Source organism: Notothenia rossii (genome assembly GCF_949606895.1).
Source record: "Notothenia rossii genome assembly, chromosome: 5".
In the NCBI taxonomy this organism is placed as follows: domain Eukaryota; kingdom Metazoa; phylum Chordata; class Actinopteri; order Perciformes; family Nototheniidae; genus Notothenia; species Notothenia rossii.
The window spans coordinates 82,611,654-82,638,995 of record NC_136903.1 but is presented as its reverse complement, the minus strand read 5'-3'; the positions used below and the strand labels follow the sequence as shown (position 1 = coordinate 82,638,995).

The window sequence follows — 27,342 nt, the reverse complement described above, 5'->3', positions numbered from 1 at the left end:
AACAGTGTGCTGGCAAGGATTCAAGTGAGCAATTCCATCGACATGAGAGAAATGCTTCCCAGAAACTCCGAATAATATTTATGTTGTGCTGGTGATTTTTTTCTTCCTCCCACCTGTGTGCAGCTTGTTGCCTTCGAATGGGAGCCTGATACAGCAGAACAGGCAAAGGCACGAAAGGGAAAAACAGAAACGTTCTCCTTGACAGACGACTTGTTTTTCTCCAAAGCTTTTAGTCCGTGGATAAAGTATAGCCTGCTGCTTATGTAACATTTTTATTAAAATTCCCATGTGACGTTACATTTTAAATGCTTAACAAGATTAATGGGACTCACTCTGTAAAAACATATTCACAATTAGCGTATAAGAAAAAATATGCAGTTTTACCATATAATGTATTGGTTAAATATTGACCAGGTGAAAGATTTAGTTGGGTTAAAACATGACAGTTTGGATCTGTCACAGCCGCTGACTGATGACATCAATGGCAGAGTGCATATCAGCCAATGAATGGTGGTGTGGTGTGACACAGGATGCCCTGAGGGTCGACCAATTAGCTGCTGACAGGAAGAGAGATGTGTGGCTGCCCGAGGGTCTGGCTGAGGCGAGGAGTAAGACGTGGGAGAGTGGACGGAGAGAAAATGTGTTGGTGCAAGGCATGGGAGAGGTTGAAGGTGCAACATTACCCTAGCTACACAGCTGGTGGAGAAGCAAAGAGGCTATTGAGCAGCATATGTCTCAGTTGGGAAAGGCTGGAGCTTAAAAAGGGAAATGTGCTCTGTCATTATCTCACATTTGAAGTCATTCACAGAGTTATTTCTCCCACGGTTCTAGCTGCTAATTCAACATGTTCATTTGACTTGAAATGTTGAATTGGCCTAAAATCTGCTAACATGGGACGACCTTAGGCAACTCTGAGGGACACAACGCAAGAAAGGGATCTCTGATACTCACTGACTTACCGACATTAGCCAACCGCAGGCCCTAGCTTGGTGTATCAGGGCATAAGGTGTACTGAGCAAAGATGGATGATTAAATATCTCATAGCTTTTGACCTAACTATGTAAACACTGTAATTTGTAGCCCCCAATTGTTTTCCCCTGTCCTGATTTGGCGTTTTGGCTGGTGTAATCCCATAATGAGTCTTCTTTTGTCTTTTATTGAAGAACATCAATAACCCAGGTGTAGTGGGTGTATAGCAGGGCTATTCAATTAGTTTGGAATGGGGGCCGGTTGATGAAAATTATCCAAAGCAAGGGGCCGGGAAAAAGATGGCTTGAAATATGAGCTTCAGATACAGTAAATACTACAACAGCATAGTGGAGTGCATATATTGTGTTTAATTCAATCAAACAACATAGCCCCAAGGCCTTTATAGGTCTAAATGGCAAGTTCAGAACTCAGTAGGCCTCCATGTGAAGCTAATTTAACCATCAACATCATTTCATTAGATTTAATTTAGGGGAAATGATCTAATCATTCTCGCAGAGTTGTCACTACAGTAGCTACAGTAGTAGGTGGGTTCGAAAACCGAGCCCGCCAAAGTTTTCAGGCAATGACTTCCCCTCTATCTCTCAATTTAACACCCTCTCTGGAATAAAGCCACTCTGGCCCAAAAAAATAAAATGTGATTACTTTTTAACATTATACTCATAGGGCCAGTAAATATCACCCTGGGGCCGGATTTGGCCCGCGGGCCGCCAATTGAATAGCCCTGGTGTATTGTGTAGTTACATTTACCACAGGCTGATTACTTCTGTCGGATTCTATTGGGGACGGCAGCACAAACAGTCAGATTTTTTTACAGGGCAACCATAAATGAAGTGATGAAGATTTGCTTTTTCGTTTTACAGAAAAATGTCAATATTGAACAGTTATTTGTATTTCAACTCTATGCAAAAATAGGGGTGGTTTTGTCAGGCAAGACATTTGCATGCTAATTGTGGTTTACTGGAATAGGGCGGGACTGCGCAGAAGCAGCAATGCAAAGCATGCTGGTTATTTTATAAACATTTCTAATGAGCCACAAGTTGGCTACAGGCAGAAAGCATTACATGGATTTTCCAGTATTATTTTTGAACATGAACACAGGTAAATTCAAGTCTGCACGATAACCTGACAAACTAGAGTGAAGCGTGCAGGTAGGTCCAGAATAATGCTTCCCGCTTTGATATCTCCAGCATGGCACACACACACACACGCAGACGCACACACACACACGCAGACGCACACACACACACACTATGTTTTCTGGGAGCATTGCCCACAGCAATAAAACACAGACCACAGTACTTCCAGCAAACCGACCGCTGCCTGACGGTCAACTGAAATGCTTCTCTCTCTGTTTCTCACTAACAGAAACATCTTATCAGCTGGGAATCAGATAATAACAGCAGCAGCACAGCTGGAAATAACAGAATCTCCATACTGAGAGAAGTGTATACTGGCAGTGACGCAGCTGCTTTGAAAAAGCACACGCAGATAGATGAGTTATTCAAACAAAACCTTGCATGGACCTGATCAATGTGTTTCACGGCCTCGGCAAAGGCTGCTCAACATAGAGCTGAGCTGCACTATCTGTGGATATGAAAACACCAACCTGTTATGGATAAGACACCCGAGCTGTTTTTAAATATTATCTAACTTCTCATCCAGTCACTAACTTTCTCTTTTTAGGCAATACAGCCAAAATAAAATACATTAATAAAACGAAGGTGCTAAGCCAACATGATATTCAGGGTCATTTCAGTCATTTCCACTTCATTGAGTAAGTCCATCGCTTTCTGGTGACTGAAACACAGAAATCATCTTTAGTTGGAAACTCGGGGATAAAACCCTCAGATCTTTGTTGATGGAATTTAAATGTTCTATGGGCAGTGCCAATCTTTTGGTTAGAAGCGATCACAGTCAGAAAGCTTTTGTTAAAGAGAAATCCATCCTCTGGGGACCTTGAATATCTAAACCAAATGTATACGTAATACTTCCAATATTTGCCTCATTATGGATTGACCCTAGCAAAGATAAGATGCCATTCAGAGGATCAAGTCAGTGGGATTCATCCTCTGGGGAGCATGCATGTCTGTATACCTCAGTTTCATCCCATGGTTGAGATATTTGTCTTCTGGACCAAAGTGGTAGATGATCCCAGCCGATTCGGCAAATAATCTTGTATAGATGTGTTTTACAAGAACACTGCTCCTTTGTCTGGTAAAGATTTACTCATTGCTGGAACCAAACATGTACATTTTATTAATCTGACATGGTTTGAATGACTACTGTGGTACACTAAGCTCCAAGTATTAAACCATGTAAGCCCCTCGGCTCACATAAACAGCCGCTCCAGGTTTCACTGCCTTGAATGTAGATGAGTGTTGAATTATGAATTGTTTTGAACTCCTAACCTCTGCAGGGGTTGAGTGAGGTGAACGCTCGTGGTGCTAGTGACACTTTATATTTCTCTCTTCCCATTAGACATTAAGCAGTGACATCACAGCGTGACCCCTGACATTCAGGTGGTCTGTTCCAGATGCTTGTAGGTCGTAAGCGCTGCTGCTAGCATGATGATGGTTGTGACTGAGGAAAAAGGGGGCAGGCATATGACTGGCTGTGTGGGGGGGGGGGGCAGGTGCTGCTTCTGGAGAGACTCATAAGACTGTCTTGGAAAATGGGCAACGGAAAACTTAGCAAAACACAAAACGCTGTGGAAAGTATCTGCAAGTCACAGTGGATCATAGGTTTTATTGAATCCAAAGTTACTGTGAAATGAGAAATGAGATAGGATATGCATCATTGTAATCCTTCAGTGTAATTACTGGTTGCTTCCCCATGTCTGGTTATAGCACAGCACTGATTTATCCTGCTTCCACTCCCTTAACTCTCACTTTCTTCTGTCACTCCAAGTGAAAATAAGATGTTAGGGTTATTTAAAGTGGCTCTGATTGAAGGTTTACCTCGTGTAAAGGTTTCCTACAGTGACTGTATAATAGGCTGGCTGATTGAGATGGGATTACCGTATTTAGACAGTTAGGGTATTATGTCACTTCAATGCCTGTGGAACTCAAGTGGAACAGGTGTCCAATTCAAACAAAATCTACATTGCAAGAATTGCCATCAGGGGAATACTGCATCACACTCAATCGTGTGTACTGGCACCAGATTCCAGCGTAAGGGAGCAGACTCTTGACACGAGTTTCCTTCCACATGACATTTAAAACCCCTGCTGTCCCTTTCCCCTCCAATCCAGACCTACTACCCCCCTCCGTTACATACTCACTTCCCCACCCCCCCCCCCCACCCCCCCGCCTGGCGGTTGAGGCTGTGCATTATTAGAAACACATGTGGAGTACCAAAGGTTTTCTGCTCGGATTGAGGCAAACATGCTTTAAGTTGTGGGAAGCAAACATAGCCCCGAGGCCCGGAGAGACACACTGACTAACATTGGCTGCTGTGGTCATGTTCACAGCACTCACACACACAGAAGAGGGGAGACACATGATAACAACTTTATCTGGGTAAAAAGAAACATTGTCTTCTTCCTGGAAAAAACATTTCTGGCATTAGGATCTGGTAATACATCTCCACAGGGAGACGCAGAAATGCACAGAGAATTCCTTTCTTTACATATTACAGTTTAATGATGGATTTGAGAGTGGATTGAAAAGCTCAATGGGGACAAACGTACTTAACATAAGCGTGTGATGCGTGTGATGCATGGCTCACAGTGGCACAGACTTCCAATGCATCATCCTCAACGGAGAACCGCAGAGAGCCACTGTCCCTTCGGCCAAGTCTGCACCGAGCAGGAAGCACACATGTGGCTCTGACAGCATGGCAGCTAACTCCTTAAATACATCCGACTGTAGAGGTCATTAATAACAACACGTGTTGATCTTAGGAAGGTACTGAGGTTTAGTTGGATTACTGTAGCAGGAAAAGCCACCAAAGTCCACCCCAAGGAAGGCCAGATGTTTTAAGGGGATGTAAAAAAGAGGCACATAGGCCAGCTTGGATGTAGGAAAACGCACAAAAGAAAGTGAAAACACAAAATTGGATACCAAAAACAACACTAATGTGAATGACATGTGCACTGTGAACAGAAGCCCATCCATCCGTCATCCAGATTGGCGTAGGGAGTAAAGCATTAATCCCCAGGGGGACATGTGTGGTAAAGTGATAGAGATCACGCAGTGACGAAGAGGAGTCGTTCTCTGAAGCTTAAGAAGGCCATCAGTCTTCGAACAAGGGTCAGATCAACCTGCAAACAACTCAACAAGAGGGAGGCGTACCAAAATGATATTCCATACCTCCAGCAGGAAGACAGATAATGATCCATCAAAGAAATGAATGCTGGGAAATTCAAAATGTGAATATAAACTTCAGGTTGAGGCCTTTCTTTAGCATTTCATCTTGCTACCTTTACATTCATGTAAAATCCTTTTATACAAACATTTATACAAAAATGTTGAAGTTGAGAATCATTTAATGATGTGCTAATTGGCATTGCATATCTAACTGTGTCCACAATACTGTCAAAACACCTAGATAGTAGGGCTGAACGATTAATCGATTTTAAACCGAAATCGCGATTTTAAATGATGTGATTATCAAATCGCAAAGCCTGCGATCTTTTTTAACTTTTTTTTTTTTTTTTTTAAATCTTTTTTTTACAATTTTTTTTTTTTCTTCTTGTGTGTCAGTCATCCACACCAATCAGAAATGCTGTGCTCCACATGTACCAGCCATTGTTAACCAATCAGAAGTGGCCCATGATAGAAGATGATAGACAGATTGATCCAATCACCTGCCAAGTATTTTTGAAAGTGCCTGCCCTTTCCAAATGGCTTCCAATGGAGCTCTCCTAGATGGTTTGGTGAAACAAACCGTCTGAGTCAGGTTAGTAATGCTCCATCACATGTTTTACATCTATTACAGGGTGAGTCTTAAACTGAAGCTTGACTTTAAAGCAACCCAACGGAAGTTTCATGTAAGTTTAGTTCTTTCACTCGTAGCTCGGGCTGCGGGGGTGCTGATACGACCTTCCTAGCCGGAGTTATGGCCGCATTTTACAATAAACTTACGTTGGGTCGCTTAAAAACAAATATCGCAATATTTGTCAGAAAAATCGCAATTAGATTTTTTCCCAAAATCATGCAGCCCTCACACACTGTTCTATTGTTTGTCCTTATCACATAAGAGGTAAAACACCCGTCTATAGGTCAAGTCATGTCAAGGGTCAGATCTACAGAGGTCAACAGGTTTCCTCAGGTCTCTTGAGCTTCTTATTGATCACAGAGTAAACAGATAAGGTAGCACCAGTAGCTCAAAGTCTTTCAAACATTCAGATCCATCTTTGAAACCAATAGAGCCATACTCATTGTTCAACTGACTTGCAAAGGCTGTTCAAATATTGTTATATTACTTTGTAATAATCTGTTTGCAAAGAGCAACACATTGAAACAAAGTTATCTCACTTGTAAGCATTACATCCCACTTTTATATTAATTATTTCCATGGTTTAGTATTTTATTACTTCAGAGTGACCTTATGACATTTTCCATGAAATGTAATCCAGTCTTTGAGGTGTTGAAGCCTTTTAGAGGAGTTGGTTTGCCGTCAGACTCAGAGACAAACGGCAGCAGCTCTGACGATGTCCAACTCTAAACACAGCACAGGAGGAAGCCTCCTTGCCTTCACACTTGTCCCACAAATCTTGCCTTTACATACTGTACAGTATGTAGCAAAAAAATAAACACATTTTGCCTCCCCTGGCCTGTCTGTCTTCCCTCTTTCTGCTCTGTCTCTCCTCTGCCTTAGTCATATGAGGGTGTATAAACACGAGCCTCTGTGGTTCAGCGAGCACAGAGACAGGATATGAGAGTGATTCCCCTCACCTCTCCCTTTTGAACATGCGTCAGACAGTGAAAGGAGGCTCTTTTACAAAAAGGGCCACGCGGGGGTCAGATCTGCTCTGCTGCGTGTCTGTTAATACAGTTTCAACCTCAGGATCCCAGCAGAGGAAACAGAAACCCCCTCACTGCTCAGTATGGACCCTTCACAACTCAATCATATCTCAATGTACACACTTCAACAACTGAGATGTAACAAGGGAAATCAAACACACTGAAGGAGGTGGAGGTTCAACTAGGACCCTGGAGTGGCAAAAGGGCCCAGACAGGATTATAAGAATTAGATTGAGAACATAAGGGGACGGGGGTCAGGTGAGTGCTGTGTCTAGAGAAATTATTAGGCAAATATTTTGATAATAGGTAAAGTCATTTTTAAGCAGAAATGCCAAGTATTTTATTGCTTCCAGCTTTTTGAAATGTGAATATAAGCAAATATTCAGAGCTTTTCTTCAAACATAAAATGAATATCTGTAGGTTTTGCATTGTCACTCCGACAGAAAATCTCCTTGGGTTTTATTGGATGTTGTTTGCCCTTTAATCTTGTTTCTAATGTTTTAAAGTCCAAATGATAAGAAACTAAGCAAATAGTTGCAACAGTAGTCCAATGACAGGATAACAATCAGCATTATGTAACTTGTTTAGACATAAATGGTTCCAGCTAATCAGTACTCTACAGTATGTGTGCTCTTTGTTGTATCTTCCATGATTTCAAACACAATATCTTTGGGTTTTGGACACTTGGTTTCGCACAATAAGCAGTTGAGTAAGGCACTTAGTCCTTAGTTACTCCAGGGAGAATGTCCCTGTAATTGGTAATTGTAAGTTGCTTTGGATAAAAACATTAGCTAAATGAAATGTAATGTGTACAGTATTTCCATTTGGGATTATAAGAGTTTTAGTGGACCAAACAATGAAAAAATTAATCAAGAAAACAATCTACCGATTAGACCTAACGACAGCAGTTTCAATTGAACTCTCTGCCCTTTGCTGCATGTTGTGCACTCTTTCCTTTTTCCGAGAATTCCCGTTTAACTATTCTATCCAATAACAAGGTAGAAAGCCAGCAAAATAAATTCCAAGAATCGGGGAGGGAGCTCTGAAACTGATCTTGAAGCTTGTAGTGGCCCAACACTTAGGTAAAACATTGTTTGGGTTATTTGGTCACCGACTGATCTGTAGATGGAAGGCAACTCAAGGGAAACTGATTGCTTAACACCTTCACACCAGCTCTAAAACTAAATATAACAGCAAAAAGTTGGAGCAATGTAATTTGGCCTGTAGGTAATCATTTCAATCTAATTTTGGCAAGTCTTGCATTACAACCAAAGCCTCTGATGGAGGAAGCAGCGATTGAATCAACCAGGGAATTGAAGAGGAGGAGAATAAAGAGGAAGCAGAGATGTGTAGGGAGGAGCCTGGATGGAGAGGTGTTTCATAAGCACCCATCGCCAAATCTTGAACCTCGGTTTGCCAGGTCCCAGCTGTTAGGGTGGAGAAAGTTTAAGGCTGATTCACAGGAAAAGTGTACATAACACCGGTAAATGGAAACCGGGAACACATTTTTCCTCGGTAAGTCTCATTTAGCCAGGCCAATTACCTTCCTTGTCTGTGTGCTTACCCACTTAAATGTGTGAAAATGGATTCAGATAAAGTGGCTATCATACTGAGTGGGTGAAAGAGTACAAGTCTGAGAGATATATGTAGTGTGGCAGTAAGCTGGAGCCAATCAGACGATGTTCCGGGCTCTTAAGTCGACTGTGTCAGACACTGTCAGCTTCACTTACACCTATCCCTGCACAGCCCCCATAGCACCACATTACTAAATGACTATCTAATAACCCATCCCAGACTCATTACTCAAACTCAAATTGGAGCAGTTTAGATCCAATCCAAGATCCCTTCACAGCGCTTAGATCAGAAATATACAGGGCTGGCCATTAAAAAAAAAAGTCATCATTTTCAGTGCAGTGACTGCTGCTCATAAATGTCATAAAGCTGGATTGGTGTGATGGGGGAGCAGAAGCAGGGAAGAAGGCGAAGGGGGGAGTACAGGAGAGAGGGGATTGGAGTGAAATGAGAGAAAGTAAGAGACACAAATCTAAAGCAATGATAATGTTAGCATGCCATCTAGTGGTGAAAGGTATTTTTTTTCCTGAAAGAGCTTGGAATACATGATTTTGTGAAGTTGCCAGGCATCACAAGATGATAACATGCAGAAAAAGTCAAAGTATGATTGTATTTCCATAAAATGAATACCAATGAATAAAGACCCAGGCAGCATGAACAGCAGAAGTAGACTCTTACTAGGGAACAAAGTCTTGGGAGCTTCATGATAAGACTTTGTTTTTCCACTGAATGAAGTCAGCCGTCTTACTTGAATAAAGTGTTTTTTCAGCAACCAATATTTCCACTAGAATCTGAATCTCACGATTTCATGCTCTATTCAGCTGGAACCCAACAGTTGCAGACACAGCAGACAATTTGACAGTTTATTCTGAAGGAGAGTGCAGACCACAGTGGAGATCAATGTGGCCTAAAGAGAAAATAATTACTTTCAGTCAATAATCCAGATATGGGGGTTTGCGCTGTGTGAAATCCCCCATAACTCTTTAAAACTTGTTCCGGTAGGGATGATTATCTGAATGTCGGCTGATGTTACAATGTGAAACGGATCGGTCGCACCTTCCATGTCCAGGCCAGCCTCACACATCCTGCACTAATGTGATATCATGCCCATCACAAATGCCTTCTGAAGCTTAATGAATATATAGCACAGAGAGGACCCCAATTAGTGGACCAGCGAGAGGGGGGAGGCGCCACGCCTAACCACGTAAACAAACTTACCCTGACAGGGTCGCTTGTACAAAAAGGGGGGAGATAGGCGGATAGCGAAGGAGGCCGAGAGAAAATGAATTACCTTCCTGACACACGTCAAAGCCAATCACCGCGGAGCATCCCTCGCCATTCCCGCGCCTCAAAATCCCCGCCGCCACCGTTGTGTTTCATCTGCTAGTGTTAGTATGCACACAGGCCGTGCGCCAGCCTCCAAATGTATTCATTTATTCAGAGCCCCTCGGAGAAATCACAGTGTCTTGTTGTCCTTTTTTCCCCCTTCCCCATCTGTCCAGATGGAATTTGCGTGAATAACATCAGTTTAGTGAGGCAGAAAATAAGTACAGGCTAGCACAGCAGAGGGGACTAGATTACACCCACCTCCCCAAAAAATAGGATGGAAAGACAAGTGTCACCTTCATACACTTCTCTCTCCGTCTCTTCCTCCCTTTCTCATTTTCTTCTCCGGGTCTATTCAAACTAATCAGGCGGGTTGAGAGATCCGTGCAGCTTTTTGCAACAATTATTTTGTATGCAGTTTCAATTAAACAGAAGATCATGAATCAAAGAAGCGGCTTTTTCATTACAAAAAGGTGAGCGGCCATCAAGGGAGTGCAGCCCAATGCTCATTTATCTGTGTTTTGTTTTGCATTTATAACGCAACTAATTGCATTAATTAATCAGATGTAGCCCTAATAGGAGGGAGAGCATCTTGCTCAAGTAATTGAATGAGATGAAAAAAAACTGTAAATCAATATTTCCAACCTCAATAAAGCCCAGAGGAAATTAAAACGTCTTTAGTCAGAAGAGTGGAAAGCCTCAATATTCGTTCAGCCTATCAGAAAGAATTCACTACACCGCCTTGAAGGAGTAATTGTCTTTAGTGCAAACTCTTGAAATTGATTTCAATAGAATCTGTAAGAAGTGCTTCGCACGCGCCTGAATTTTTAACGGAGAAAGGCGAGTGTGCGATCTCATTGGTGGTCACTTTGGTTGTGATTACTATGAATGATGAATATGTGAGAGAGAAAAGCAAACACAGAGAAACCTACCTCTCTGAGGACCGTGCTGCTGTATCCTCTGTACAAGCCTCGGAAACCCTGTGCAAAAATAACAGGACACAACAAAATTACAATAACAGAAATACAGAAAAATGGATAATGAAATCTCAAATTGTAACTCAACAGCACAAGACACTATAACAAAAGATATGTACAAGCAGCAGAGTTCAATACACACCCAATGAAATGTTTTAGTTTAAGATTCTGTAAAACAAATGGTATAATAGTTACAGTACACCTTTTTATAACTTATTTCTCTCAATATGGCCTTTAATTTCTACCATCTTTGGTGACATTTTAAAATGTCATCATAAACGGCAGAACATATTTGACTCATTAAAGTTACTGGGTTGGGATTTAGTTATTGCTTTGCGTCAACCAGAGACGTTGCCGGATGGTATTAATGATAGGAATGATGACTAAATCCAAATAAGAAATAAGTATCAGAGCAATAATAAACTGGAGTTATGATTTAAAAGTGCCTTTGACTGCTGCATACCTCCTCTCTGAGTGTAGCCAGCAGCATGTTGTAGGTGGAGGAAGATGGAGAGGCCTGGGTCCTCTGTTTGACCACCTCTGTGGGCACCCGGATCAGACACGCCACCTACAGGATGGAAAGAACACAGATAAGCCACGAATAAGGAAGAGCGCCAGGCATTGAAGAAGATTTGGGTGAAACCAGAGAATTACAACTTCTGTGCCAGTCACGTGATGCCACGCTCAGCATTTTCAATCCTGCAAATTGAGCCGATATCCCACATTTGATTGACAGTCGCCATTTTAAAACTTGCCTTTTATCCAATGGCTAATTCAGAAAGCAAGATAGGGCTATCATCACCATCGCCTGTGTCAGATCAATCAACACAAGAAAGGGTGGGGTCAAGGGTTCACAAACCTGTTTTCAACGTAATATGATGGAAGCTATGACAAAGAAAAGGAGTTGCAGCTACTAAAAGTGTGATGAAAGTATTTATTTACGTGTGAAGTTGGGGAAAGCTATTCTCTTAAGAGTCTTTTGTCAAATTTGCTTTCGTTTTATTCCAATCACATATGTCAGAGATTGAATATAATTTGACTATTTATACGCTAATAACTCTCAGCACCTAAATTATTAGGTTGCAAGTTATTTTCTGTCCATATTAATGATAATTGAACAGCCAGGACGCAGCGAATGGAAGCAGGCTTTAAGGAAAACACAAGTTTTATGGGCACCATCGATGGGGAAGATCACCTGAAAAAATGTTTACATTCAAAAGTTGAGCCATTTTGTCTTGATGTGCCACTGAGCAGCTTTTATTAAAATGAACGGGGCGCTGCCTCTTACACTGTATCCAGTTAGCTCATGCTCATCTTTTACAGTAAAGCGAAGACAACATCATCTTTCCTTCATACATCCATGGGTGGTAGCAGATAATGTCCAGTGGTTTTAATAATAATAATAATACATTTATTTACGGGGGCGCCTTTCATAACACCCAAGGACACCTTACAGGGCATAGGGGCAATATAGAGAACAATTAAAACAGTGGATTTTGTGAAGTATCAGCCGGGGTAAGACAAGACAAACAACAGGAAATTGACTACAAAAGGACACAAAAGTTTTTGCCAGAATAAATACAATCTTAATTTACACCCGGTATTTCCTTAAAAAGTTTTTTTCGATATCCATATTGTTCTTATTGCAAGTGGGTGTGTCAGGAGCCACACACATGATGTCCCAGGTGTCGCCCAGGTACAGAGTGCTAGCCTGTGTTTCTTTCTACATGGCAGGTGGCCGGGATGTGGCACAGCCTGAGGAGAGCAATTACATCAAGCCGGCGGGCTAACGAGTTCTGTAGTTAGAGTCAGGCCAATTAACAAACTAGTACACACAGAAGACATGACACCTGAGCAACAGGTTAAAAGTTCACCTGTGTATCTGTGTTTGAAAAACATGCATGCGCTGCCATCAAAACTCATCGTTTCAGGCTCACCTCAGTAACCACACTCCCCGCTACAAGTTCCAACCCATGTGTCAACAAAAATATGGACTGCCAACAGCTAGTGAAGACAGACATGAATATTTATGCTTCAAACTCCCATCGCCCTAAAGGCAGGCAGGCAGGCAGGCAGGCAGGCAGGCAGGCAGGCAGGCAGGCGGGCGGGCACAGCTGCCCACCTGGCGACTTGATTTTCCATTTATCCTGCACCGGAGCGGAAACACCGGCTAACGGAGAGCAATCTCACAGAGCGATTGGTGAGACAGCCCCCTCGCTGCGACTCCCCCACGTTATAAAGATGCCAGTCTGCTAGTGCCACCCTCACCACAGCAGCAAAAAGAGTGATGTAGGCATTGCAATAAAGATACAAATGCTACCCAATCCTGTTCTGCTCCATCTCCATTCAGCTATCCATACTGATTTAGCGTTTGGGTGCCTTAGGTAGTTCTGGAGGTGATGGACCCTGGAGGATAAGACTCTATTGCCATACTCTATTGCCATACTGTGCGGGGGGGGGGGGGGGGGGAAGGCTACTCCGACAGCTGTTAGAGGGCTCCCGTCTGTCAACCACTCTACACTCACCAAGGACACCTTATGAGCAGGAACGTGAATGTTTGTGGAGCAAAAAAGATGAACTCAGCAGTCCTGGAAGTCAAATGAAATCACAGACTAGGCTGAAGGAGACCTTGCAGACATGACATGGAAAAAGATCATGCGTCTCTTAAAATATTATTGACTGTCGATTACTATATGCTGCATTACTTTAGTTTGACCTTCGCTGCAACACTTTCATTGTTGGTCCTTTCACTTTTCAATACAAAATGAGAACATAAACCCTCATTCTGTGTACATGAGAGCAAAAACAAAAGAGCTATCCTGTTTGGTATTTCAGGTGAGCATAGTCTAGCTGCAGCATACCCATGGTGCAACAGTACCACCAAGTGGCCTGACGTTTATCTGCATTGCCTTGTAGAGATAACTAGCTGGCTGCATCTATTTCAAAGATCTCATTTGCCCTCCCTTTGGTTAAGTAACCATTTATAATACATTGTACATAATTTCCCCCCCCCCCCCTAACAAATTCTCCAAAGGACCGGAATAAGGCAGCTAAATAGAAAGAAAGTGCCTATGACAAGTAATTACTGATGTAATTGGATCGGGGGCCTGGAGTTGAGACCGCCTTTCCGCCGCTGTCACTGCAGAAGGGAAGGCAAAATGAGCCAGAGATTATACTAAATAAATTAGGGACATTGTTTATTTGGGAGTCATTTGTGCGTCTAGGGGTGGAGAGAATGATGTTGAGTGGATAGAAGATAAACCTCGAAGCCTTTGAGACCCTTTCAGAAGAAAGCAGCAGCAAATAGGGAACAATGCTGATAAATCCAGGCAGGATAAGATAAGGCTGGGGCTTTAAAAGGATAAGAGTCTTATCGGTGTATGTCATCATATTTTTAAAAGCCCACCAAAGTAAAAAATGAAAGATTTAGATATGTGTCCCTCATGTTTAGGAGAGGGCTGTACGTGGAGAAAGCTGTCAGGAAAACAGACGCACGTTTCTTCACCTAATTTGACTGCCCTTCATTCTCGATGCTTTCCTCTGGAGTGTAGAGTTATTATAAATCCGTTGGCAGTCTTTTAAATTCCTGAAGCCATTCATCTTTATTTACAAGCTGTTAGGTTTGTCAGGCAGCGTTAATTAGGAGGCTGCCTGCCTGTGATCGGAGCCTCTCAGTTTCACATGGCTTGTTGTTGTTGTTGTTGTTGTTGTTGTTAATCCAAATGACAGAGCGCGTTTTCAATTTCCAGCCCTGGCCGCCAAAGAACAAGGTGAGAAGACGGCGCTCAATCACAGGCGAACCAAAGTGAGGAATGGGAAATTAGCAGAGACTCACAGCACATTATGGGCATAGGCGGCGAATCAATGCGCAGATTGAGTCGTTACATCCCGCAGACCCCCACCCCCCTCGCTCCATCCCTCTTTTACCGCTCATGGAGGTCACAGTGGTCAGTCAATCAGGAACAGAATTATCGTGTGGCGCCATAAAGACACAACAACAGGTTGGAAAAACATATTGGCAGCAACAACTGTTATGGGCCTCAATTATTTGGATTTATTTGTCATTAAAATATACTGCATTCACAAAACAGACCATTTACCAAACAGGAAATACTGCAGTCCCACATGTGAACAGAAAAATGGTCCTGGCCTTAGCTTACTTTGAATAAACACAATAAATCCAGCTGAAAGACTCTCACTTCTCTATTGATCAGGAGACAATACGTTGGACTAAAGTTGAATGGTAGAAAAAGTGTCTCTCCAACTCGATGGCATACCAATACCAATTCCAATAAAGCTCATACAAAAACTCAATATCTCCATCTTTGCCCCTGAAACACATTACAGTATGTCCCATCACATGAACCATATTCCCATGACTTTTTTCAGGATGTTTGCTCACACGCCCACAACTAGATATGCATGATAATACCAAGGTAGACTGAAATACGGGTTGACAAAGAAAGGAAGGACGAGATGGAAGAAAAAAAAGGTCTTGAAGAAAAGGGGAAGAGATGAGGACGCCGAGTGTCTCCAACTTTGAAACAACAGCCAATAAATCACAGAGTGTGGCGCTGCTCGAAGGCGATGCATGGATTATTTCTCAGTGCCAAGTTAAGTGGCTGCCAGTTTCTACCCCCAAAACTCCTCCCTCCTTCTCACTGTCCCCCCATCTTGTCATGTCACACTGTATTTTCCAGTACATCCTCGCACAGACATGTGCTGGTGAGGTGTTGGTGGAGGTTGTGGTGGTGGTGGGGGGATTTATAGATGCGAGAGAAACCCGCCGCCTGGCCTTGACAAATGAGCTTTCAGGGCAGACGTCGAGCGAATGGGAATGAAGATAAATCTGATCTAATGGCTGAATAACAGCCTGCTAGAGCCTGACAGACGCCATCAGCTTACACATTCTTTATAGGAGCGTCGCACTCACACAAACACCAGGACGCTTGAGCGAGGGGAGATTTCTCTCATTGTCTTGACCCTCTCTCATTCTTTTATGGCTTTCCTCCTCTCTGTCCTCACCGTTTCTGTCTGTCCTGCTTCTGTCTGCAAGCTAAACAGGGCGTGGAGTAGGGTCACATTGAAAGGGAATTAAGGCCCAGATACACCGGCCCGAAATCGGCAGTAAATGTCGGTCGGGCCGAACATGAGCGTGGGCACGCCCTATTCGGAGTGGTGTGCGCCGCACCGTCGGGTCTTTTCTGCCGGCGTCGGAAACACCACCAGAAGTCGGACAAAGGGATAACACTGATTGGCTGTTCAGCTAGCGAATCAGTGCATGAGAAGCGTTAACGGAAGTAAACAAATGATTTAAAATGGAAGATGGAACACACACGGACGGCTATTTCACCTCATCGGTTTATAGAGCTCCTGTTCGTTCATGTTTTCAATGGACGAGAGTGAACATGGAAAGAAAAACGCTATTTGTTGTTTGTTTATATCACGGAGTCTGTTCTTCTTCTCTGTGTTCCAGTTGTTGCCTCTTTTGAATGATGAATACACACTACTGCCGCCTGCTGGTAAGGAGAGTTATTGCCACTCACGCATGCGCAGTTCATACGTGCTCGGCTCGGATTTTATAAAATAACCCTATTTGTAAATGGTTATCTAAATGAAGTTCCAAAAATCGTCATTCTCTTTAGTTTGGTGAATCATATTACTATTGAAATGTCAGTCAACACAATCGCATTTCGTTATTTGTTACGAATCAGAAAGCCATCTAAACTACACAATTCAACCACCTTCAAAACCGAATTTAGCTGATGAACGTATTTAGTTCGTGAACTTTAAATCTATTGTAAAAAATGGAAGTTCTTGATCATCCATTTCCCATATTACTCTGATGAGGCTTTTTCTTACCGTTTATGCTGGATGAATATCTGTTAACCTAAAGGCTCGACAATAAAGAAAAGAGTGCTTGGATGCAAGTGTGTCCAAGAGTTATCTCATACTTCCAACAAGTTATATCTCCCTCTGGTATGATCATAACAGACTGAAGTACACATCTACTGTAGTAAGTGTGTGCCAAGTGGAGTGCATCATAGATAGAGGGGGGCTTGGAGGGTTTGGATTATTAAAGGAAAAAGTCCCATAAAACCCCTGTTGTGAATGTTGTTGAGTGGAAACAGTTGGTAAAACATAACTAAATGGACTCCTGGGGGAAAGGTTGATGGGCTGATGAAGGGGCGGAATGGGGAAGTGAGGACATAAACCAAAAATCAAGTAGCTTCTCCTGCTGCTTTAAGTTTCTGTGTGTCAAAGCCTGCCCCCACCCACGCAAAAGAAAGACCAGCAGGTGGAGGGGCACCAGGGAAACACAACGGTGACCCTTGTCTTTTACTGGCCTGACGGAACATGTAATGCAGAGTGGAATATAAAACGAAATGTTGATGAAAATAGGCTTGAGTTTGCATTCATGTTGACAATGCAGTTTGTGTTTAACTATTGTCTTTGTGCCTGTGGGCTTTAAATAGACCCACATAAGGGAACTTCCAAATGGAGCTGCCATTTAATTACATTTCACACTGAAATTAAACAAAATAAAGCCAGAAAGTAGAGGATAAATAGGCAGCACATAAGCAGAGCCTTAAAAGGATCAGGAATCATTGGAAAAGGCTTTTTCCAGCACTTTATTCATGTGCATGTTTTGAGAATCTATTAATCATAAGGTATGGCTTGAATGGTCTTGCAGAGATTATGCAACCTCAACAGAACTCATAATGATAAAGCAAAATAATGGAATATATTATGCAAAACAATGTACGATGAAAAAAAACAAAGGAAAAGCAATACTTTTTTCTGTTCATTCTCAATATAGCTTAAAAAAATAGCTGCTACAATTTTTCAGAGGCCAAAGAGACTTTTATAAATTCTCTGTATTATCCAAAGCCAAAAGTTATTCAATTTACAATTACAACTAACAAAGACAAGTGGACAACACTGCTAATTCAATTCATTTCGATAAATAAGTAAATGACTACAGTTGTTTCATCACGAGACGAAACAAATGCATCACACCCACTTGCCCAAGACTCAGCAAACTTATGTAAGACCCTCGGTGAAATAACTTTTAATCAAAAATCTCAGTCATATGGCAGCGATTGCATCATAGTGCGGGCGTTTAGGCCTTTCATACGAGTCGAGGGCAACACCGGGGTAGGCCTTTCATGGCTAAGCCTGAAGATTACTCTCTTTGAACAAGACGTATCCAGTTTTCTTCAGAATGCAGTGGGATACCGCCCCTGCTCTGCTGAGCCCCACTCCGAGGATTGGTGCCTTTGATGTGCTCAAATCCAAAACAGCGGGGAAGGGGTTAAAGGTAGCCGCAACCTCAGCCTCACCTTTCACACTCAAGTTCCACAGACAAAAAGTGCCCAAAATGTTAAAAGATACTGCAAAAGAGTGGTGCAGGAATGAGTCCTAAAACCGGTAATGAGTCAGCATTTTAGTTTAGCACTTCTGGGTTTGCTCGTCTCATACTGTAGTACATAGTTTGTTGGTTAGTTGTCATCAAAAAAGGGCGGTGGTGGTTAATACAAGCTTACTAGATTTCTATATTTCGTTCAAACACATTCAAATACTTCAAAAAATACTTGTGAAGATCTGAAACTTTTACGCATTTTAAAAACAGAGATTGCTAACGAGTGGCTAAACGGCAAACACGAATCCCCATTTAGCATTGCGTTGGTGCAACCAAGATAGTTTGCCTAACTTTATTTATTTTCTGCCAATTGCATTTACGCCTCAATTATGATAAAAGTGGTGTTAAGAGAGACTATCTTGCTGAACTTAGAGGTATTAAAACGTTTGTTTGCCACAAAGCTTTTTCTTTGATGTAATGGAAATATCCTTTTTGAGAGAGCACTTGCAATGCTTACTTCCATTCAGCCTTCAGAAATACGTCAGCCCTGCACCACTCTTTAGAGTAACGTGTCCTCTGTGAGACACCAAGACACGGCTAAACTCAAGCTGAGTCAACACAATCCCATATGGAATAATCCATTTCATAAACATGCAAAAACTTGGCTAAATTACATCCATCCAAAAGCCATGAATACTAAAAGGCCAGGATTTTGAGGAAAGCCATGGTGGTGTAGCAGGGGGGCATTCCTCTTTCCATTCCTTCCCCATCCCTCTACCCCCCTTCATGCCAATGTGAATACGCGTGGCCCCCATATGGCTCAGATCCTGAGGTTCACTGCGAGTGATTGGGACCGGATGGACTGAGGAAATTGCGCTGCTCCTCGTTTGGTTTCAAGACTGAATTCCCCAGATCAAATTGGCGGAGTCTGGGGGTCTGAGCTGGGAAAGTATGAGTAAATAGGCAGTAATGAGTTCTTATTTACCCAGCAAGTGGGGGAAATGATGGGACGACAGTCTTGAGGAAGCCCCCTTAACTCGCCCAGCTGGACTACGCGGCCTAAAGCCAAAACCGCATACTCACCCTGCTCCCTGCTGCCCCCCCTGTCTAGTGGTCTGTGAAATTTTAAAGGCAATTACGTCAACAGACATGCCAATGGTGTTCATAGGGGACTTGTGGTTGTGGGAAAGAAGCAAAGAGGGGAAAAGAGTGCGTGGAAGAACAACAACAATACAAAAAGGCAGCTGGCCTTCTGGAACGACTAAAAGGGGGTCAAACAAACATGATTTCAACTAAATCCAAAGTAGAGGAGGCAAAAGTTGGAAGAATGAAGGACACTTACTACTTCTCCGAGGGAGGCGGCCATCATGTGAGTGACAGGTGCCGCTTGTGGAGCTGCTAGCCCCCCCCCAGCGCCGAGAAGGGACTTTGTGAATTCGTAGGTGACAAAGAAAGCAGCGGCTGAAACCAAGCAGAACCACAGCCATTTAAGGCCCATTAGTCAACCAGCATACAGCAATTAATATCCCTCACTACCACTGACAGGGGAGAAACTGCGGTGTGAGTGTGTGTATGTGTGTGTGTGTGTGTGTGTCTGCTTGTACAATTAGGGTAAAAGCTAAGAAAGTTAAGTGTGTGTCATGCGGATAGAGTTCGGTTCTTTTATACTCCCATTAGTCATGTAAATTCACACGGCAAGAGTGTTAATTTATAAACTGCAGCAAATAGATTTTATTATATTCAAACCGACACGATATGACTTTAACGTCTTATCTTTACCAGTCGTTCTCTGGTATGCACTTCAAAAAAGGGCAGTCATACTGATTTTTCAGCTGTTTGATTGAATAGTATCATTGATTATGACTTCTTTCAATCGAATATTTTTCTTTAAAATAAGAAATGAACTTGGTGCATTTTCAATCACAAACATGTAAAAGTTTGTTTATGCTGTGAAGAAATTTAAATTAGAGAGGGGGATGTGTTGAAGCTTCTAAAATGCAGATGATCTGCTTCCCACCAACGGGATTATCAATATGTTTGACTTCAGAAATCTTGATGAGCAAAGCCTGGATAACAACATTGACTGATACTCTGCGCTTGGAAACAATTTGATATATCCTAAAAGATAGACTGGGGGAAATTGGAAAGGATGTGGGGTCCAATGGTTTCATTCATAAGGGGGACGGTCGGCTGAGATGCATTGCACAAACAATCGTTTTTTAATGGCTTGGGTGGCACTGTTCGGGGAGGGGAGGTTGGCCGGGGGGTAGTCTGGGCTCATTTGCGCCCTTTAAGTTTCTTTGTATGTATACTATTTTGTATGTTCTTTCCCACTATGATTATGTATGTCATTAAGTAGAGTATTCCTGTCATGCGATGTTCTTTTCTTTATTATTTCTTGTTGGCTGTTCTGTTCGTCTTCTATGTTGAAAAAGAGAAGCACGATTTCCACCCCAAAGAAGTCTGTACTACTGCTTACACTTGTATGTTTCTTCTCAATACAAATATGTGAAACGAGAAATCTTGGTTTCTTGGTTAGTTCTTCAATCATCACTCATCCTGTCATGCCTGTATTTATGTTCAGAATATAGACTTCACGCATCTTTGGTTATAGTGCATGTATTAACTAGGTGACAACAAATAGAGCGTTCAAGTTTTAAATGATTTGACTGGGTAGTTTATATATAAGTTTCATCTTACAGTACAAGCAAGCTTTCAATGATTATATGTCAGTGTTAATGTAATTCCAAATCTTCATTGTCATAGGGACCTAACAACAGGGCTGCTGCCATTTTTGGAAGTTATTTGGACTTAGAACTTGTATGACATCCTAATTCAGTACTCACGTGTGTAAATCCCATAGTTAGTACAGTTCTGTAATAGCTTAATCAGGGTATATGCAGGAATCCTGAAATCAAATGTAATACCTTTTAAAGACCTTTTTTAAGACCCTTTCCATACATTTGAAGACCTCATCGCCACTTGGAGTTTTAACCGGTTACGTTGGCGACACACTTTACCTCCCATTGAATATATACAGTATTGATTGTCCTTCCTCCTTATCTTCCAACCATTTGGATGCAAACTTGCATTTCCCCATAACGATGTTGTTTAACAACCGGCGTAAACGGACCTTCGTGCGCTATCAAGCAGTGAGCGTGCGATGTCCTGTTCAGATGACGTCAAATCCAACAGGATGCCATAAATAAACTACACAGAATCACACTACACACCTATGCAATGATTACATTCAGGCAGACTGTAGAATACAGCCTCTTTGGACAATTTATATACTTATTGAAAACAAGCTACAAAATGTAATACCTTGGAAAATGCTGTTTAATACTTTTTAATAGCTTTCATTTTAGCTAAATTGATTGATCAACTTTTAATACTTTTTAAGACCCCGCGGACACCCTATTAATTCCTATCCTTAAATGTTTTTTTCCTAAATACAGTAAGGAAAAATGCTTCTGTAATGTCATCCTAAACTGGGTTTCTGCAAAGAGGCCCCTAGTGTACATAACTATCACGTGACCAAAGCATCCTCAAAAGCAAGGAACAAAAGAGTCCTTAAGGGTGATCTCCTCCAGAAAATAAAGAAGAGGAGTTTGCCACCACTTGAAATGATTTCATGAAGCAGAGAGGAAATCAAACTACTTTTAACTGAAGAACTAACCCATGCACTAGTGGCCCTCTGAATAATTCTCACTGTGCTTTTACTTTAGACAAGGTAACAAGGTAATTCATGTGCAACAGTTAAAAGAAGCTCTAAGCTCTCAACACAAACAATGGAGATTATGATCAGCACAGTGCAAGGTTATCTCTGGGAATCACCCCCGCCCACACACAACGAAAAATAACTTTAATTGTGTGGTATGAATATCAATTACCAACAACAATGAAAAATGGAGCTTCATATCATATATCTAGCTATCACAGAGCGTGGTACCATTAGGGAAGGACCCGACAGCAGCAGATGGGACTCCAGCGTAGACGCCCCTGAAGCCTCCTGCCTTTTGGAAGCCCTGCGGACTCTGCAGTCGTGTCTTAATGGTGTCCAAGGGGAAGAGGGTCAGATCCACACACATCCCCGCGCAGCCCCCCGCCTGGGGAAACAACCACTTTGTGAGATATAATGCTGCTTTACACACTCAATCACACCAGTGGTGGGAGATACAGATATTTTACTTAAAGTAGAATTACTTGTTTTTTGGGGGCAAGCTGTAAATGCAACGCTGACATTGAATCATCTTATTGAGTGGATAACCACCAGACTAAGGGGCAGTTTCATCCCACAGGCCATAAGACTTTTAAACACCTGAACTTTTGAAAGAACATCCATAACAGTCATCTGTTTGCAACTCATATATATTAATATTCCTTCTTCTTCTTTCGTGTAACGTCAGAGGTCCAACTCGGTGTCGTGTAGCCATGCCCGCATCTCTGGTCCTAAATCGAAGAGGCTGGCTTCCGAGGGCGGTCTATATAAAGGGCAGGTGGTTATTATATGTTTGGCAGTCTGTTCAGGGTCACCGCACTCGCATGCAGAACTGTCTGCCAGGCCCCACTTCTTCATTGATGTTTTGAAGCGACCGACCCCAGTTCGTAGGCGGTTTAGTGTGGTCCATTGCCGGCGTGGTAGGTCGTCTCCTCTTATGGCGCCATCTCCTGGGTCCCAGATGTAGCGATGGATGCGGGAGGGCCCGGCTAGCTCCCGCTCCTGCTTCCAAGCAGCCGCCAACCATGCATCTCTGGAGAGGTCCTCAGAGGTGGAATTGAGAATCTCTTGTGCTGCCTTGTTGAAGGGGAAGCGGGACTTGAGCCTACTTAGGGGCGCTGCTCTCGTTGTCGTGTTATGCAGGATGTGCCAGTCATGCTTTTGGGCTTTCCTGGCCAGGGCGAGGGTGGCAGGCTGGCAGCCTCCCGTCGGAGGCCGGCCGGAGCTATTCCCGCGAGGACTGGCAAGAGGGACACAGGGGTAGGCTTCAAGCATCCAGTTATAATCCTGAGGGCGTTGTTGATGACCACATCAACCTTACTTGCGTGAGGGCTTCTGCTCCAGGCTGGGGCGCAGTATTCCGCTGCAGAGAAGACCAGGGCTTGGGTTGATATTCGCAGCATCTTAGCGCAGGCTCCCCAGGTTGTTCCAGCGAGGCGGCGGATCAGCGCGACCCTTGATGTTACCTTGGCCTTGACTTCTTCAAGTCAAGTCAAATTAATATTCCAATTACTTGTATATAGACAACTCTGCACTATTATATTTAATTGTATTTACTTGCACTATTGTATTTGTTTTATTGTGTTGCACTGTTGGAGGAGCCTGTGACCTAAGATGTTCATTGTCATAACTACACTATGTACAAATGACAATAAAAGCCTTGAATCTTGATATGGCAAACATGTGAGCTGTTGCAGACACAGGGCCACATGAGTCATGTTCTTGGCCACCTGAGATTTGTGTGAAATAGTAGAAACTCTCCCACCCTTTTAGCGGCTAAATCCTCTAACTTGGTCGCTCTTTCTGAGTTTGGTACAGTCACAGTAGAAGCACAATAGTGACAAGACAAATATTTTAAGTTGAATGCACTAAAGCAGCGGTTTTCAAAGTGTGAGGCGCGCCCCATTTTTTAAGTTTTTAAACGGCATCATTGAAGTTGCGCTGACAGGCGACAGAGGTCCACCGTTTCCCCGCAGCGAGGCTCCCCTCTTTGACGGCTCACTAGCACTATTTAAAACATAAAGATAAAAAGGTTTGAAAAGGTTATTGTTTAATGTTTTAAGGAGGTGACGCTACAAAGCCAATCAAATCGGTGCAGTCAGTGAGTCAGCACGATGGATTCAAACACAGAGACGAGACAAGAAGAGAGAAACAGCAGTGAGTCATTTCAAATGGCGTGCTCAAAAAAGAGAAAGGTAGACAGCAAAAACAGAGCATTTAATGACATGTTCTCTTACTGGACCTCTTTGAAATGCAATTGAATACCCCTGCATTATAGCAACAACAACAATAATAATAATAATAACAACAATTATAATTGGGAGGGGGGGGGGCGCTGCTGTTCATACGTTCTCTGAGTGGAGGCTCACCTTCCCACATTTTGAAAACCCCTGCACTTAAGTATCGAATTATTTCTTTTGATATGCAGCATTATTACATTATTATGGCATTCAAGAATAAGCACCATTTTAATGTTGCAGCGGGTGATAATGGAGCTAATTTTACCTACTTTATATACAAACAACAATGCGTCATAGTTTACAACAAGATCATACGTTATTTAAAGTTATTGTTTGGGAAAAAAGGGGAAAAAAAGGAATGCCAAAGAAATGTAGGAGTAAGAAGGTGGTGTAAGATATAGATGTCCTATTATGTTCTTCATCACTGATTATGTCTTCAGTAAATAAAGTGTTCTAATGTCACTATTTCTGAGCGGATAAGTAACACGGGGGGAGAATAAAGTAACTTAAATATAAAAATGAAAAGATACTCCAGTACAATACTTTTGTTAAATGTAAAAGTACAAAAATGTTCTCCAATATCAAAGAAAGTAAAGGAGGTCACTACACTCACAAACATGTTTTCCCTCCAAGTAATGCCATTACATTACTTCTAATTGCCATTACTGGCCATTCACCTCGTATAAGAACCAGTAGAAAAACATCAGTGTAGCAAACACAATTAAATGATTAACTGGCGATAGACCTTTGCTACTCCTTGTTTAACATGGTTCATTTTCAAGGAAGGAACACAAAAGGTTGCAATTTTCCCAAACACTTGAACAGTGAAAGTAGAAGTCATTGTAATTTATAGTGGCCCCGCCCCCTGGCTCGAGCACAAAGAGATGCTCTACTTATCCACAATAGCTGTTTAAAACCCACAGTCTATGTTTAAAACGTAACAAAAGCAGCTGGTTCAACCTTAAGCAAAAGTCTTTGTAGCTCATTTTGTACAGCATTGTTAGTTATATGTATGACCATGTCCCGTAATGGCCGACTATAATTTAGTATTTTCGAGGATGTGTTACATTAATGTCAGTCGCTGAGCAAAGGAGATTTAACATGACATTAAACATGTTGGAATTACAGGTTGTGTTTGTAGAAATATTAACAAATAGCACTAATATCTGTTAAAATGTGCAAACTTACCACCATGTACGCGACGAACTCTCGTCTCTCCATGCTCCGCTTTCAAAACCCTCTCTTTTGTGTTGCTTTGCCCGTAAATATGCAACTGTTAAGCATGTTTGACACCCGGCTATAATCAAAACATGCCTGTCAAGGACGCTGCCATCTTGGTTGGATCTCTTCCGTATTACGTCATGACGAAAGCTTATCACGTGACAGGGAAAGCAAAAATAAATACATCAGGTTAAATCTGTGCTTTCTGCTTTAACTCTACCAAGAATATGCAAGATTTTGCATCGGTGATATCCAGTGGTGGGTAGTAACAACCTACATTCACTCAAGTACTGTACTCTACCTGAGTTTTCTATGTTTATTATGTGTATTATTTTATTATAATATGTTTGGACCATTTAGTTTTATTATATGATATATTTATCATATTACATTTCCTTAACGTTTTTATGATTGTATTATGTATTTTATTTTTCTTATTTAGTTTGTTTAAAGCATAATGTTTTCCCATTTTATTTTTATTTTATTATTTAAATCATTTACGTATTACAGTTTTTTTCAATTGCTAAAACATATTTTTTGACAACAGGGCTAATTTTGTCTAAACACTTAACACAATTCACAAAACCACACACCCAAAGTGCAAAGCACATCATATCTCTTGCAAAATGAAGCACTGCAACCAAAACTACATAATGACTTACCAAAACCAAACGTTTGCAGCAAATGGCACACACTTCACTGATAGTATAGCCTACAATACACTTTGTCCAACCAACTACACACTGTGGTGCATTATCTAAAGCACATTCCTCTTTTATGGTGCTCTGTAGAGAATTCTGCATAAAAAGATAGTTCAAGTCGATATGGGCAGAAACACAAATATAGTTGTTATAGCCTACTTTTGTTTTTCTCCAAAACAAATTGGTAAAACTATCCTGCACAACACATAGTTACAGTTGTGTAAACACAAACGATGCCTTTGTCAAATACAGTAGTGGAAGGAAAATTTTGAGGAAAAATAAATAAAAAATAATAATTTTAGAAAAAAACAGAGAGAAAAATACTTGGGCAGCATTTGACTACCTCACTGACCACATGCTCCTCATCAACCTGCAGAAGAAGCATGTACCTGTAGGCCTGACTGTCATACAGCTCCAACCATTTTGCTGCAAATAACTCTTCAACTGACTTCATTTCATCCTCCCTTTCCCTCTTATCCTCCCTCTAACTGGGGGTCTGCAACCCGCGGCTCCGGAGCCGCATGCGTAAACCGACGTAAACGGTGACGTCATGACGCAGCAGCGGCAGCACCAGTCGGGCTCTTTGCAGTGGAAATCATAGGTGGAAACCATAGACTGTATATATAAAGGTGGAAACACAAGTGGTGCCACAGAGAAGAACCAGTTAAGCTCCAGAAAAGCACAAGACCGGATCTTGAATCGGAACCGGTTTGATGGAAAAGGGTTGAGAGTGAGAAAAAACTGTAATGTTCCTTATTGCGGTCAATTATATGATGAAGCTGTGAAGGAAGCCAGAAAAGGATGTCCATACATGGTCATTTAGGATGTTGCCCATATATGGTCATTTAGGCTGTTGGCCATGGTCATTTAGAATGTGCTTTGGAGTGTTGGCATTCTGGAATGCTGGAATGTTGGGACAGACTATAAGTTCCAGGTGGATCAGTCCCTCCTTCATTTGGACAGGGGAGGCCAAGGAGCGAAGGAGTGTGATCATTTTGAGAGTTTTTTTAGGTAAGATGGGGATTTTTAATTATGAAGGAAAGCTAACGAGTTTGGTATGACACCACGGTGGACTATTTGCAAAATAGTGCTACATTTGAGAGGGATATTTAAATTAAATGGGGAGGTTGATGATTTTCTTCCTTTTGTTAACACTGTGAAATAGGCATCTTCGGTTATTAGAAGACGATAGATTGTGAACATTAAGCCTGCAAATGTGCATATACACACCTTAAGTGTGAGTGTTTTGAAGCTGAAATACTTAA

The 27,342-nt window shown here is 42.0% G+C and overlaps 1 protein-coding gene across 3 annotated transcripts in view; it reads right to left on the bottom strand.

Annotated features, from left to right (window-relative positions):
- Positions 1-26,554, bottom strand: part of slc25a26 (solute carrier family 25 member 26) — a 58,169-nt gene extending 31,615 nt beyond the window's left edge. For 2 of the 3 annotated variants that reach the window (XR_013808252.1, XM_079681631.1), the window contains exons 1-5: positions 26,467-26,554; positions 25,344-25,526; positions 19,537-19,655; positions 11,295-11,399; positions 10,787-10,834 (exon numbers count right to left, since the gene is read on the bottom strand). Coding sequence is in view for 2 of the 3 variants with exons in the window: in XM_079681631.1 (XP_079537757.1) it covers positions 10,787-10,834; positions 11,295-11,399; positions 19,537-19,655; positions 25,344-25,526; positions 26,467-26,531 (520 nt within the window). In the remaining variant the exon portion in view is untranslated. Of the gene's footprint in view, positions 1-10,786; positions 10,835-11,294; positions 11,400-19,536; positions 19,656-22,146; positions 22,304-25,343; positions 25,527-26,466 lie in introns of those variants that run through there. The other variant, XM_079681630.1, reaches the window with a different exon arrangement.
- Positions 26,555-27,342: the final 788 nt, after the last annotated feature.